The following is a 16,015-nucleotide window of genomic DNA, read 5'->3' as shown; positions in this document are numbered from 1 at the left end:
CTATTTTGTCTAGCAAGAGGAGCCACATGCACGACAAGATGGAAAAGCTGCTTCTAGTCTGGATAAAAGTCAAAGAAATCCCTGGCGATACGATAACGGAGACAGCAATCTCCCACAAGGCAAGTGCTATTTTCAGCGATTTGATTGCCCAGGCTGAAGACGACGGAGGAGAAGGGACATCAACGCCAACCCCAGACTTCAAAGCTTCTCATGGGTAGTTTGAAAAATTCCGGAAACGGACTGGCATCCATTCGGTGGTGCGGCATGGGGAGGCGGCCAGCTCGGACACGAAAGCGGCCGAAGCCTTTATTAAGATGTTCGACGGGATGATGATCAACGAAGGCTACAGTTCTCAGCAAGTCTTCAACTGTGACGAGACTGGCCTTTTTTGGAAAAAAATGCCTCGTCGGATGTACATCACTGAGGAAGAGAAGAAGCTACACGGGCATAAGCCTATGAAAGACAGGCTTACGCTCGCACTTTACTTGAACGCCAGTGGGGATTGCAAGGTGAAGCCCCTACTTGTCTATCATTCAGAGACTCCTCAAGCCTTTAAGGCCTACAAAGTGCTAAAGGAGAAGCTTCCAGTGATGTGGAGGGCTAATGCGAAAGCCTGGGTAACGAGACTTTTGTTCAACGAGTGGGTAAATCTGTGCTTTGGCCCAACAGTGAAGAAATTCTTGGAAGAGAAGCGCCTCCCTCTGAAATGTCTGCTGGTGTTGGACAATGCCCCTGCTCACCCTCCTGGCCTATAAGAAGATATCCTAGCGGAGTATTCTTTTATCAAGGTTCTTTATCTTCCGCCTAACACCACCCCTCTCCTCCAGCCCATGGACCAGCAAGTGATATCGAACTTCAAGAAGCTGTACTAAACGAAACATCTTTTCAAGAGATGTTTCGACATCACCGATACCACAAACCTCACCTTGCATAAATTTTGGAAGGAGCATTTCGATGTTGTCATGTGCATCCAACTCATCGATCAAGCTTGGCTGGAGGTTTCGAGGCGAACCTTGAATTCTTCGTGGAGGAAACTCTGGCCTGATGCCATATCCGCCCGAGACTTCGAGGGATTCAACGTGGGTGAAGCTGGTGCAGATTCAGGAACAGTTGACGTTCCTGAATCTGTTTCGCAACCAGATCTTGACGAGATCATTGCACTCGGCAAGTCCATGGGGCTGGTCGTCGACGAGACGACATCAATGACCTTCTCGAGGAGCACCAAGAGGAGCTTACGACGGATGACCTGAAGGAGTTGGAGGCCATGCAACATAACATCGTTCAAGAAGAGTTCTCTAGCAGCGGCGAGGAGGAGGAGGACAACCCTATGACAACAGCAGAAATTAAGGATGCTCTAGCTGCTTTTCATAAGGTGCAATCATTTGTAGAAAAGAGACACCCTGAAAAGGTTTACACAGGTTGTATGCTTGCGCAGTTTGATGACATTTGCCTGAGTCGTTTCAGGAACATTGTGAAAAGCAGGCAGAAGCAATCTTCCTTGGATAGTTATTTTTTTAAAGAGGCCTTTAGTAGGAGTAAGCAAAAAGTAAGATCCAATTGATACTACGAAAAAACAGAAGGTTGAAAGTGGTGAAGAAATTGAAATTTTGTAAAAAAGTAAAAAAAAATGTAAAACTAAAAAAAAACATAAAAAATTTAATTTTAAGTTTTTTGTAAAGTTAAGTATTATGGTTTTGTTAATGTGTTTCGTAAAGTTTAGTCTATGTTTCCTGACATTTTTAATGTGTTTCGTAAAGTTAAGTGTACGTACTACGTAACAAATTTTTTGCCGTTTGTCCTCCTCCTCTGTCACCACTTTCGGAAATAGCCTCACTCAAAAGTTAAGGTTCCACATTTTACTACATAAGTACGTATGTACGTACAGTATTTCTTGTATACCATGTACACTAATACACTTTATTTACAGGTACTATGTAGTACATATTAGTAGTACTTATTAAGTTAGGTATTGAATGGTCCAAATTGTTGTATTTCATTGTTTATTGGTCAATTTAGCTTTATTATAAAATTTACTGGAGTGTTTTTGTAGGGCTTGGAACAAATTAGGCAATTTACATGTAAAATGTGGTTCAAGATACGAAAAGCTCAGGTTACGAAGGCCGCCTCGGAACGCATTAATTTCGTATGTCGAGGTACCACTGTATAATACATCTGACAGCAGGTACCTAATTCTTTTAGTGACTTCAAGAGAGGTATGTATCACCTATCCATCCCCAGTAGCCTAATGCTGCTGTTGTGTTAAATCAATTATAAAAGAAGACTTTGTATCTTTTTCTCTCATGTAACTTACCTATGCCCCCATAAACACTGAATGCCTAAATGCACTAAAACCTTTGTTCTGAATATTCCCTGCTGAAAACCATGAGGGATTTATATGTCCATGGATCTTATGCATCATCAAATATGGTATGTATATATTTTACTAGAATATAAAAAAAAACAAATGTATGAGTTGTTTACCAAGGCATATGATGTTACCATCAACAAAGAGAACAATGTATGATATACACACCGTGAAATATGTTTCATTTCAATAACCATCATGGCAAATAGTGTACCAGAATGTTGCTTTAAAAAATGCTTAAAAATATATCATTGTGAATAATGCACAAGTACAAAGAAGTTCCTGTATGCCATGGGTTACCTCACTGGACTGAGATGCATGTTCTGAAACAGGTTTCCATTAACATCAACACAAATAATTTTGTTCCTAAAATAAATAGCATAAAATCAGTGATAAAAAGCTTGACTATAACATATTTCGTGTTTTTTTTATATCTGCTAAAAATGTTTCTAAAGTCATCTATGTCACTGAGCAGAGTCAGCAATATGCTTAAAGACTTGCCTGATTGCTAGTTTAAATATATTGTACAATATCTTACATGAAATATGATTTAAAAATTTTAAGTAACATCCTAAATAAGAAAAATGTCTACGGTTTATAAGAAAGCATTCACCAAAAGACAGTAGGCAGAAATAGATGTTTCAGCATGAAAATCTCATAGCTGAATAAAATAAAATAAAAAATAACTTTGGAAAACAGCAGTCAACCTTTATCATTTCATCAACTAAGGGATGCACATACACTCACAAAATAATTAAGGTCCTCATGCACTACAGTTTAAGAATTAAAAAAAAAATAGAATTTAGAAGTATATAAAAATGAGATAAAGCTCACCAAAGAAATTTTGTAAGGAGTTTTTGGTTAGTGTTTCTCAACAGACTTGAGATATAGCAACTCAATGGTAAAATAGTGAATAACAATGAAAAATTCTGTACTTCATCTTAACCTCTGTATACTACTATAAAAGTTCATTTTCAAGAATTAAATTCTCTGTATATTCTCAAACTAATATAACTTTCTTTTATTGGTGCCCAAAGCGATCATAAAGATCTTTGTTTTGTTTTGGGATGCACAATCAAAATTAATCCAAAACTAATGAAGACTTAAAATCTTCATATGATAACTATATACTATTCATCTAAACATCAAAACATGGGGTACAATGTTGAAGTCACACCGCACTTCAAAAATACATCAGATTCCTTCAACACAGAGGACAGAAATACATAATCTTTTTTTTTTTTAGAAGAAAACAAGAGTGAACCCTTTTTGTTTTTTGACCAAAATGGCAAATTTTATTTGGAAGCCTGGTTCCCCTCAAGCTTCAATGGTTAAATATTTCTGCAAACAAAGAAAGTGACAAGGGCACAAATTAAAAGTAAAAGAATTTGGGAAGTTTGTTACGATTAAATCATCCTAAAGTAGTTTAACACAACTATCAAGTAAAATTTTTGTCTTATATATGTACTTGGAAGAAATAAATGTTATAGAATTTGAACAATCAGATGGGAAGAAAGTTCAGTGAATGGAGAAAAAAAGCAGAGGAAATTCAAGGAAAGGAATCAATGGAACAATCTTGTTAATCTCTTCTATGAGGAAATTCAGAATTATAATAACATGTATTTCAGAAACACTGATACTTTACCATCTGATGAGTAAATACTTTTGTACATCAAGACTTGGATAATAAAATTTTCTTCAGAATCTACATATTATTTTGGTTCTCTTTGGATAAAGTGAACTAAAAAATCCAAATCAAGAGTAAAAACCTGATAAAGAAATATGTCTGCTTTAAGCCTATCTTTACATCCTCTCTGAATAAACTAACATAAAGCCTATCTTTACATCCTCTCTGAATAAACTAATCTAAATTAGTTTAAAAAGGAACGGAACCTATGCCTAGTCTCTGACATAGCTAGCTCCAAAAGGGTTATTCTTAAATAAATAAGGGACAAAAACTGTGGGAAGAAATGATTAAATTTTATGTTAACATCAGCTTTTTCCACTCCAGAAGGGGTAACACTAAGAGTAAAGATATTTTTTCTTTTAAATGGTAGAAAGCAATAACTCTGGTGACTGAGGGGAAGTTTAACATGAACTTTAGTATTTCCCACAGTGCACTGCCTATAACACAATCTGAAAGACTCTACATTGGGGGTACACTGCATACATAAAAGAACAACTAATTTTTATGAAAAAGATATTTAATTGAGAAACAGTTGAATAAAAGACTACCATCTAGATGCATTTTATATTTTTCCACCAAACCAATTAGTATTGTAGAGTAGCCCAAGCATGGATAAAATAGACAATAAATTTAATTACTGATAAATAAAAATGTCCTGTTGGTAGTGAGCAAAGACTTATAGTGTGAAAACAAAGCCTCAACAATTCTATGCAACAGAATCATGGCCACAGATAATGAAAATGGAGAATATTGTCCAGAGTTGGGTGAAAGAGCATATTAATGAACTGATGGCAAGGTGTTAATATGAGGCACGAAACAGACTAAGATTTCAAAGTCTGTCATGTTTTTGGACTTGTGATGAGAGGAATGATTCAAGAAGAACCAATAATCAAGGATGGATAAAGACTTTGACCCCTTGGGAGTTAAAGCAGAAAGAGCACAGAACATAAATGAGTGGAGAGAACTCTATTATACATCTAATTCCACACAGAGAAAAGCTGACTTTTAAAAGGTCTGTGATAAAGATAATGATAAAACTGGCTCACAAACACCTAAGGAAAGCACCTACCCTTAAACTATATGAATTCCTGTAATCTATTTTTCATTACAGAAATAAATTCAATTAGGTAATTTTATTGTACCATATGCACTGTAATCTCAGTAACTATACAACAGTAAGGACTTACAATATTATGAGAGTTTGTAATATTCCAAAAAACTGGAATACTATCCTGTTATGAAAGACAATAGATGCATGTGAGTATAAACTATGTACAGTAAATTGAATGCCATAATTTAAATACATTAAAAAAATTAATGAGAGGTAAAGAAACTTTCTTTAGGATATTTCTTTTAGGATAATGTAAGTTTGTAAATAATAAATGAAAAGAAATGTTGAAGAAGGGAAATATCTGTTTTTGGATACTTAATTCTTTGAACGATGGGTTTCGGTGCAGATCATTACTTAATTAGATATTCACAGAAAAAAAACCATCAAATCTTTGTAATTTAGCAAACTATGAGTATAGAGCAAATAAATAAGACTATATGGAGAAAAAGAAAAGCTATGTGCAATATACTGGGAACAGAAAACAAAAGCCAACTGTACTGTACAGACACTGTGCAGTACACAGAGTCTTGTGAGGATGGTTTAGCCCTGAAAACACTAATAAAATACATCTTAAAACTGTTAAGCTTTGTGCTAATAATGAAAAAAAAATACATCACACAACAAAAATGGTGTTAGAAAGAACTGTCTATGTTGTACAAATGTACAAAAAGAAAACTCTGAAGGGACAACAATATATCTATGATAAAATAAAACCAAAATTGCCAAGATTTTCATCAGTATATAAAAAGAAAGGTCTGCCATTGTCCAATGCATTATCTTATGATATAGCAACCATGAAGTACAGAGGAGAAGCAAAACAGCGCCACAAAAGAACTACATAGACCATCATCAAGCTGGCTTGTTCAGTGTTCCAAAAATCAGTCAACCAAAGATAGGCTTGTGAACACCAACATTTAAATTGACCATGCCTCAATCCAAGTGCAAAACACTGCCAATTAATCTGTGCTGCTGCTGAGGACTCTGCTGTTGCAGGATCAACACTAACATGCGGGAGTTGAGGAGCCTTGTGGGCAGCAGCTGAGATAAGGAGAGCTTGGCTTGGTTACACGCTGGAATACAGGTTTGCACTTCCTCTTCTGCCGGTGGCTCTGTTTCCATTGGCGGAGAAGGCGAGACAGAGCCTGGGCTTATGTCAGAATGGTAGATCTGACGCATCAACTCCAAACGATGTCTACAATGCACGGCAATGAAGCAAAATTTAGTTTTGGACCGGAGGGATGTCTTGCTCGGGAACTACAAGAAGCCCCATTAATCAACAATGACATCCCAATGTGCAATAACTTATTTTTCAGCCCATAATCTACTTAAGCAATCTGCCAGAATTGTAGACAAAGTTTGGGACTCACATTCTTGTACCCAATAGGGGAATGATTGAATTTACTTACCATTTACCACTGAAGTTCTGTCTGCTATCACATCTACATCTATTACTAATGAAGATCTTACTTACCAAAATGGTATTGAGATCATATGTGTTTACAAATGACATAAACCTTTATATTTCTCCTCCAACTAATGAAAGACTTCAACAAACTTTGTCTACAATATATGGGGAATGGGAGGGTGACCTCAACTATATATTCATCATTTACACATGTTAAATGATAAATACCTCATAAACAATTCAGTAAACCAATCTAAAAATATGAAGTGAGTACTGAATGACGACAAAGAAAATTACATTTGCAAGTAGCTATTGCAAACAAAAAAGCCAATAACATTTCACATTAACAGGAAATGAAAAATAAAAAGATGAACACACCAACCCAGACAACACCTATGAGTATATCAATCTGGAACAACAGTGACCAAATAACCTTAGAAAATAACAGATACAAAAACAGTACTGTGAAGTAAAGGCAAAGTGAAAATTATGAAGGTAAGAATATAAAAGCTGACTAGAAATACACACCTCAATTTCTCAAGTGTCCAGTAATGTGTAGCCCCATTCTTTGTGTCTTGAACTTCAACAGCAACAATTGTATGAGGCGTAGGACGATCATCATCATCTTCCTCTTCTTCATCTTCAAGCAATGGTAAGAAGTCAGTTGGTAGAGGAGAGTATAAAGTGTCAGTAAGAAGAGTGAACTGAAATTGTACCTGAAAACAAAGAAGAATTGTAAATATACTAAATATTTCTCTTCAATCTGGCACTCAGCATTTCTTCACAAACCTGAATCAATCTGCAATTTACAAGTATTAAAAAATTTTTCCTAGTAAAATTTTTTTTATAATAATTCAGTACTGTATATAATTAAAGATTTTGTTAAATCACTGACCTATTATCAAATAAGTCTAGTAATGTTTTGTAATTTACAAGTATTAACAAATTTTTCCTAGTAAAATTTTTTTTATAATAATTCAGTACTGTATACAATTAAAGATTTTGTTAAATCACTGACCTATTATCAAATAAGTCTAGTAATGTTTTGTAAGATGAAAGAATGAAGAATGAAAAATTTAAATATTCCACTATGGGTAAGGAATCAACCATTGAATAAAAGAAATGGGAATACCTAGATTCACAACATGCTCTGAACAGTACGGTAACGAATTTATGAAATCAATCTTTCAAAAGGACTCAAAACTCCTTTCAGAGTGATTAGAAGTCCTCAGTAATTCCAAAAAGAGCTTGTATGGCACAACATACTATATCAACTTTATAAAACAATAGAATGTTTCATGGAAACAAACATATTATGTACTGTAAATTCATTGGAAAGAAACATATTATGTACTGTAAATTCACTGGATCATAGTGATGATCTAGACAGAGACCAAAATCAAAATACACACTGGTTCTTAATGGTTCTTAAGATACCAACTGAGGCATCACCATTACACTGATGGCCTCCTTTCTACAACCAATGCTCCTACTTTTGTCTGTTGTACCTGCATGATCAGGACCAACTGAAATCAGTGGCTGGGAATGAACAATTTAAAGTACGTAATGACTTATATTGATGTAATATCAGACTTTACTACTGTCCCTCTTACTAAATACCTAATACTGTACTACCCAAATCCTGCACAGCTGTTCAAGCGGATAGAAACTGGCATCCTGAGTTCTTCATCATAAAGAAAGGTTCAAATGACTGGTGATTTCCTTTAAGTATATTACATCTCAAGTAATCTGTAGTGGGTTTGTTAAAATTCAACATCTAAAAGGTTGCATGATCTTATTACTACCAAAAGCCTTAATATTCAGTACCCCTAAGCAAACTATGAAATATGATAGACTGCAGACTGAAATGCAGACATACTTTAGTCAATGGAAAACCACAGGCAACAGAGCTGTCAAAAGTGTATGTCAGTATGTAATGAACCTCAATATTTTGGAGTTGTCTTAAAATGGAATTATACTTTTCTATAATTGTGAAATTCTTGCAATTTCAGATATCAGTTGGGACATGGACCAACTAACCAAAGATACAATATTTCATGCCTTGCAAATACTAATTTCTTATAAACTGAAAATTATCATTGCCAGTTATAGGGACTATCTTCAAGATGAAACAATGATAAAAAGATATGGGGCTTCTTTCAGTATAAGGATTTCTGACTGATCAAATTAAATTCTCATCCAAAAATTAAAATATATACTCATTTAAAAGATGGTAACAGAGTAGTTGTCAGTACAGTGCAAATTCATCAACACAGAGCATGTAACTGGAGGACAGGTCCTCCCAGATGGATTCACTGTCCATTATTGCCAATGATGTGTAAACAAATTACAGTAACTAACATGATTACTTCTCATATCTCTACCTCTCTCTATGGCCCTTTGTTACTTGAGACTTCGGTTATGGGTAATTTCATCTCAGTCATTTACTTTGACCTAATATAAGTCATACTTCATAGAGTTGTTATGCAAAAGTGGTCTTCCAACTTAAGAGACTGGCTATAGCACAAGTGTATCTGTGGATGTGCAAATCTGTCCTTGTAGAAGCTACAGTGAGCATGTCTCCTGGCAACTAATTAGTGTCCCACTCTTTAGCTTTCTTGGTTTATCTTGTCATTTAAATAGGTGGTCCTAGTTACAGGGGAAATGAATAGGTAATGACTCCTACTAGTTTACATAGATTTTGACATTGCATGCAACAAAGGCCTCAGTGTGATGTCATTAATTTGAAAGAGGGACAATAACAACCATTCAGTTCTGCTGAGGTAACTAAGCAGCAACATGGCTAGTTACACATGTAGAGCAACCTACAAATGTTAGTTTGATGTCAACTCTAATGCCCATTTTGTGAATTTGCTTAACAATGCCAAAATGCCAAGTTATGCTGTACACCTCCTCAAATTCAAAGAAGGGACCAATGATTTGATGGAGCTTGGAAATATGCTCCTGAATTGAGTTGTAAGCTTTGTTCAGCAATTGAAAGGATACTAGTGTTTGTGGAAACCAGTTGATACTGAGCTTAACATTACTGTATTGTATTTTAACTGCCATACTATTGAGGATGCAGTTCAAAACATCATTTAGTATTATTCATCTTCCCCAACCCTACTGATGAGCTTCAGTTAAAATTCTTTGTCACTTTAAGGGGGCCAGCCGGAACCCTTATATATGGGGGTATAGGGCGAAAAATGCAAAGTCATGAAAAAATTCATGGAGCTTCATATGGCAATTGAGAATACGTATACAAAATATTTCGTCAAAATTCCTCTTACTTTCGTAGTTACAGAGTAATTAGTAAACATAACTCAATAAGCCTAAAACATTCATCCGTACAAGAAAATGCAATATTTCTTGTTATTGTAAATTTTGATAATTATTGTCAAAGAAATTGTGAGAAATGGCATCTGTAGTGATTCCGTGAGTCGCGGAGGGGAGTATGAGAGACTATGAGAGTATCCCATGATTCAGTGCGAACACAGACTTCAAGTAGCCTACACGTTCGAGTTTCTTCTCTGACATTCGCTTGCTTTTACATGTGTTTATCTATGTTTTGGCAAGAATTTCATCATGCCAATGAGGAAAAGACAAGGAAAACATCTCGCTAACATAAAGACGAAGAAAATTCGCTCTAATATGATTACAGAATATCATAATATATGTGATATTAGCATAGTTAGTGGAGAGAGAGAGGAAGGGTTGCATAGTAAGTAAATGCCCCCATCTTGCCTGAAGCACACGTCACACTGTCCCCCAGGCTATGATCTTTGAGCAAAGGGATCTTAATTTATGATAAATAACATAGTTTTAGTTTATTAATACCCAAAAAGAAATATGAAATTCATCATAATCATGATTTATTAACATTGTCTTTGTAAAAAGAGAGTACAACTTCGAATTTCACCTCTTGACATTCTCTTGCATTTACGTCTGCTTATCTTTGTTTCAGCAAGAATTTCATCATGCCAAAACGGAAAATACTAGGAAAACATCCAGCTAACATACAGAAGAAGAAAATTCGCTGTAATAAGCCGAGTTAGTGAAGGAGAGAGAGAGAGTTGCGTAGGAAGGAGTGCCCCTTCTTGCCTGACTCAGTGCCCCAAGCTACGATATATGAGCAAAGGGATCATCATTTATGATTAAATTATGATAAATAAAATAGTTTTGGTTTATTAATACACAAAAAGAAATATATATTCATAATAATCATTATTTATTAACATTGTCATTATAAAAATACGAAGAAAAACTTTGAACGCCCGTATCTCAAAACTATAGTTATTGACCTTCAAAATCTATCTTCTCACTTAGTTTTAAAGCTATAACATTGGAATTTGGTATATAACTCAGAAAGATGTTATAGAATAATCAAATGAAGGTCTTTTTTCCAATTTTTGTTTCGTCTTTTTTCTTATAAATTTTGTTTTCCTAATTTAAAGGGTTTATTTTTTAACCATAATGAAAAATTCATATCTAGCAAAAAAATTACTTTTAGAAAAAAAACTCCTCATTTGATTGGAGGTCTACATCAGGTCTATATATGGTAGTAATCCCAGGTCTTAATATTAAATATCAAGGGAGGAGATAGAATTTGAAAAATGGTTATTTTCAGGATAAATCGCCCTGGCGTCACAAAACCAAAGGTCAGAGGCGAAAATCATATGCAGTTTGGAGATGTCCCAAGTCATCTTATTAAGTGGTATGAATATCAAAGTCCTGTCCTTAAAGAATGGCAGTGTTTAAGATCCTGCAAGATATATTTTACCTAGCAGATGCCACAATTTGAGAACTATCTAAGGGTAAACTTGGTACTGTGTGGTTACTAGCTGTTCTTTCCTAGGGGTAAAATGAACCTTGTATTGCAACACAGTCATAATTCTCAATGTAAAAGTCAAGAGCAGGAAACTTTGCCCATAGCACTAGAACTACACTTTCAATCTATATCTTTCTTTTACTGAAGGAGAGCTTCAAGAAAACATTAACTATAGACTTTATAAAGATTGAAGTGATTATGTACTCCAACAAAGATATCCACTTAATGAAAAAGGTAACCATCTAATGACAAAGCTACCCATCTGATGAACACTAGTGATTCATTACTTTATTGATACCTAAAACAAGTGTCCACAGCAATACAAATAAAATAAGACACATATGTACGTATGTGGCTGTCTCTATGTTCTACTTAATGTTAAGGCCAGCTGGAAGGCATAATGAGCAATTTCTTTGTTTTCTAAAGTGATCAAACAGGAAAAGGTTGTAATATTGTCTCTAAGGCAGTTATAAATATGAAAGCCTTATGTGAACACTGATAGCAGCACTATTGAACAAATACAAATATAAAAAATTTGTGGTAAGTTAAACTGTATTTTCAAATCCTTATTTAAATACTACTGTACTACTATTTCAAGGCAGCTTTGATGCTGAGACATTCTAATGAACATCTGCCTTTATAATTCTGCTCATTCTGATGACTGTTAATACAGTAGTATCTCTATTGCATATTGTTTTTGCTTACTACACAAATAACAATCTCTTCAATTAGCTCTAGCATGATTTGAACAACACAAAAGATATTTTTTGTTGATTATTGAAAATTATCAAAACCATTTCTCACTAAAGTTAGTGATTCCAGCTTCAAGATAATGCCTGTATTACCACCACAAATGGTCATAAAGCTAACTTCAATCTTGTCAAATATCTTTAACCACTCCATCTACGATTCTCAATAATTGAAATAAGTAATGTAATGTTCAAACTGAATGGGAATAGTCGCACCTCTAGTCATCATTCATAATACATCATCTTTAAATGAGGTGTACATGAACATCAAAATAAAATAAAAATGCCATGAAAAACAGTTAAAATAACTGTTTATAATTACTAGAAACTGAAATGCACAATAACAGCGTGTATGAAAAGATTAATAACTATGAAAGGAGGATAAGTTTACACTTTCATACGTCTATACCGCTTACTTCTTAAAATGCATAAATTCCCTTCTATTTCAAAACTGCCCTATCCAAAAATCACTTTTCAGTCTCCCCTCTCTTTTTTCACCTAAAAATCTCTGAATGATACACACTTTCATAGACTAATCATCCTTCATTCTCCTCACATAACCAAACCACCTCAAAACACTTTAATTCATCTTGTTATCTCTGCTAACTTTTCTATAAAATCTTAATTTCACTTCCCACCCTTCATACATTGCAAATCATGTTGTCACACGGTCATATTTGCATTACAAATCTTCACAGCTTCTCTCAACCTACCATTTATTCCCAAAGACCTAAATAACTCAGCCAATTCAATTTTTCCATTGACTAATGATATTTACTTCATCTTCTGGCTTCCATATACATATCATAGTTGCTATAATGTACTTTTACAAACAACACTCAAGCATTTTAAAAGTCACAACAGTTTCCCTCGCTTTCACTAACACTACCATCAGCAAACAGATGTTGCTCCATGTTTTATTCAAGATTTTTTTACTTACCCATAACCTTTGCACTTACATTTTGTATCCTTTCTCCAACTTATCTAATAAATAAATTATCCCTAAAAATACAAACCAAGCAAAAACACAACCTCATCTTAGATCCACTTTTATACCAGACTAACTGCTCCCAACAAATTGCCTCTATCCAGCAAATCATTCACAAAATTTTGATAAGTCTGTATATATGGAACTAGCAGCTTTATTCCCTTACCTCTCAAACTTTTCAAACAACTGTTTCATACAGAAAACTTGACTGACACTTTCTCTTTCTTATCTAACTCAGCACTGTTCTCTTGTTATGAATCTTTAACTTATTTTTCCTCAATCAAAATCCTACCACACAATTTTCCAAGTATAGTCAATAATACATACCAAACCACTATATTTTTGTTGAACATTACTCTTTTTCTTTCCACCTCACATAAAAGTATGGCCATTTATTTCATCCGTCCCTTACCCAAATCCAAAGTTTTATCGTCAGGGAAGTAGGAGGGTTTTGAGGACTCAACCGTGACTACCAAAAATAAGTTTTCCCTACGTCAAAACCTGTTTCTTGATAGTGTAGTCGATGTCTCATCCTCAAGAAGCTTTACAAAGAAATGGACAGGTTACAAAAAGTTCTCAAATTTTAATCCCAACAACCCAAAAAAATTTCTGGTCAGGGGTCAAGCCACAAGTTTCAATGCCCCATTCTTTATTCCAAATACTTATAGGTTTGGTAGCAAAGAACAAGCTACCAAGTACGAACATATGTTTTTAGGGTGAAGTTCTGTGGTGACTTACCTAAGCATGCTGGGTATGGTTGTAATATAGTCAAACTTTCCCCAGCAATAGTTACCATACCCTCCTGTTAGGAAGACCCGTGGTTTGCCGCTGTAGCGACTATAGGTCAGGACTATCCATGCCACCTAACGATACACATTGCAGTCAAATTTATTTGAGCTCATGGTTTGTGTTGCTAGAGTATAGGAAAAACAGACCTTCTGGGATGTTTGTCGTGACCCCTACATAAACCTTAAGTGCTTGAAGTGGGCATAATATTTTGTCTGCTAAATCTAGTTTACTTAGAATAGGAGATTTCCTTTCTAAAGGATTCTTATTTTTGCCCAAGAATGACAGGCCAGAGAACAATAATAACTGATGGTCAGCCTTTTGCATGATGTATTGTCCCTGTTTAAGAGAGCCCAGTTTGCTTATACGAGTTCCTGATGCTAATGTAATTAAGAAGATCACCTATTGTAGCTTGTGAGTTGTAGTTGTATCAAGTCTGCTGAATTGAAGGGCTGATGGAAGTCTAAGCACCTTGTTCACTGACCAAGCACAGGCATGTCCCAGTTATTGGCAAGGCTTCCGTTCCAAAGGCTTGATAAGGAAAAATCACTGATAACTGAAAATCGGTGATTTATGGCATTTATGGTGCCAATAAAGGGATTTTGACGAAGGAAAAATTTATTTCTGGGCAAGGGCCTGTGTCGCCCAGTGAAATGTCCCTTTAGCACACATTTCTAAGGTATAAATATTGCTATAATACCAGAGAAAAAAGCTAACATGGAAATGCCAGAGTATTCTGGCTCGCTCACCTTATTGGTATGGTTTCTGGGGCGAGTGAAACCACTACCAGAGGTCCTTTGCCATTTAGATTCATCCTTCTTCAATATCCCTCATCTACAGAGGTCATGGAACGTCAAGCTTCTGCTGCATCCAAGTTAAGTACTGCTATTAATGTTTAACACCATTTAGGGACTGCCCTGGGCACATTTAACCGATTTATTTAGGTTTTTATGGACGGCGTCCCATGCGGCACCGTCCCCACACCGCCATTCGCGGCTCGCTCCCGCATGTTACTTTGTTTCGAGCCCCATTCGGTCCCCTATACCGTTTGGGCTCGATTCTTGTTTAGCAGTACAGTCTTATGATTTCAGTGATGCACTTATTGACGTTTTGTTCTTTATCCACACGGGGGATGTTATCCGAGCTCACACTCAGCTCGTAGCCAATGTCGTTTCCTTTCAGCTTAGAATTTCATGCATGCATGTTTATTTTAGTTGTCAGGTTACTTCTTCGTTAGGCACCCTTACGAAGGACTCTGGTTCTTCTCCCTTGTCCTCGAGCCACCCTGGCCGCCTGCCCCGCGTTTTTTCGTCATGCCATATAGGCTAGCTGCTCGGAGTCGCCAGGCTCGTCCATCCTTCTCGGTTGGCTTGACCCAGCTTCTCCAGGACATTTCTCTTTCTCTACCATCTAAAACTTTCTTCCTTTCCCCCCGTATTAGGATAGGATGTTTATTTTGTATATCACATGTTCCTTGAGACTGCTTTGGCTGGCCTATAGGCCTCCTCTAATCGCCTGGCCTTTCTCATTGCGTGGTTGACCACCTGGCCGAGAGAGTTCCAGGCGGCCGCGTATGATCCACCCTGCATCGGTCCTTCCAGTCCCTCTCCCCCCACCTTGGGGGGAGGTACGCTCGCTCACGCTGTCTCAGGCAGCCGATCCGAGCATCCTCCCTTCCCTCCCTCTCTCGAGGATGACAGGGGAGGTAGCTGGAGGGCTCTCGGCGAGCAGGTCGGCTCCCTGCCGCTCTCCCCAGTAGAGTAGGGGGGAGCCCTGCTCGGCCGAGCCTCGGTTGGCCACCAGGCTCGGTTGGGCTCGGCTCTCCTTGGCTCTCGGGTCGCATTCTCCTACCGCTAGTCACCACCCCCTCCCGTTCCGGCGCGGATCAGGACCCCGGCGCAGCCAGGTCCGCTTTAGGTTGGTGATATGCTAAGGAGGCTCCGGCCTCCCTACAAGAGTACACTTATTGCATGCATGTTATTACATATATATAACATCCATTATCTTTAGTTTAAGTTTGGCGGAGTCCCCGCTACCCCACTAGGGATATCCACCAACTTATCCTAGTTTTAAGTTCATCGACGGCGGAGTTATCA

The 16,015-nt window shown here is 36.5% G+C and overlaps 1 protein-coding gene across 1 annotated transcript in view; it reads right to left on the bottom strand.

Annotated features, from left to right (window-relative positions):
• LOC135219597 (kinesin-like protein unc-104) overlaps nt 1-16,015 on the bottom strand; it is a 298,157-nt gene that overhangs the window by 111,164 nt on the left and 170,978 nt on the right. Inside the window, 2 exon segments of the mRNA XM_064256487.1 lie at nt 6,170-6,355; nt 7,097-7,284. Of these exon segments, the coding sequence (XP_064112557.1) occupies nt 6,170-6,355; nt 7,097-7,284 (374 nt within the window).

This window comes from Macrobrachium nipponense, chromosome 1, assembly GCF_015104395.2.
Source record: "Macrobrachium nipponense isolate FS-2020 chromosome 1, ASM1510439v2, whole genome shotgun sequence".
Lineage (NCBI taxonomy): Eukaryota > Metazoa > Arthropoda > Malacostraca > Decapoda > Palaemonidae > Macrobrachium > Macrobrachium nipponense.
The sequence above is the reverse complement of the archived record's forward strand: the minus strand, read 5'-3'. Positions and strand labels throughout refer to the sequence as shown.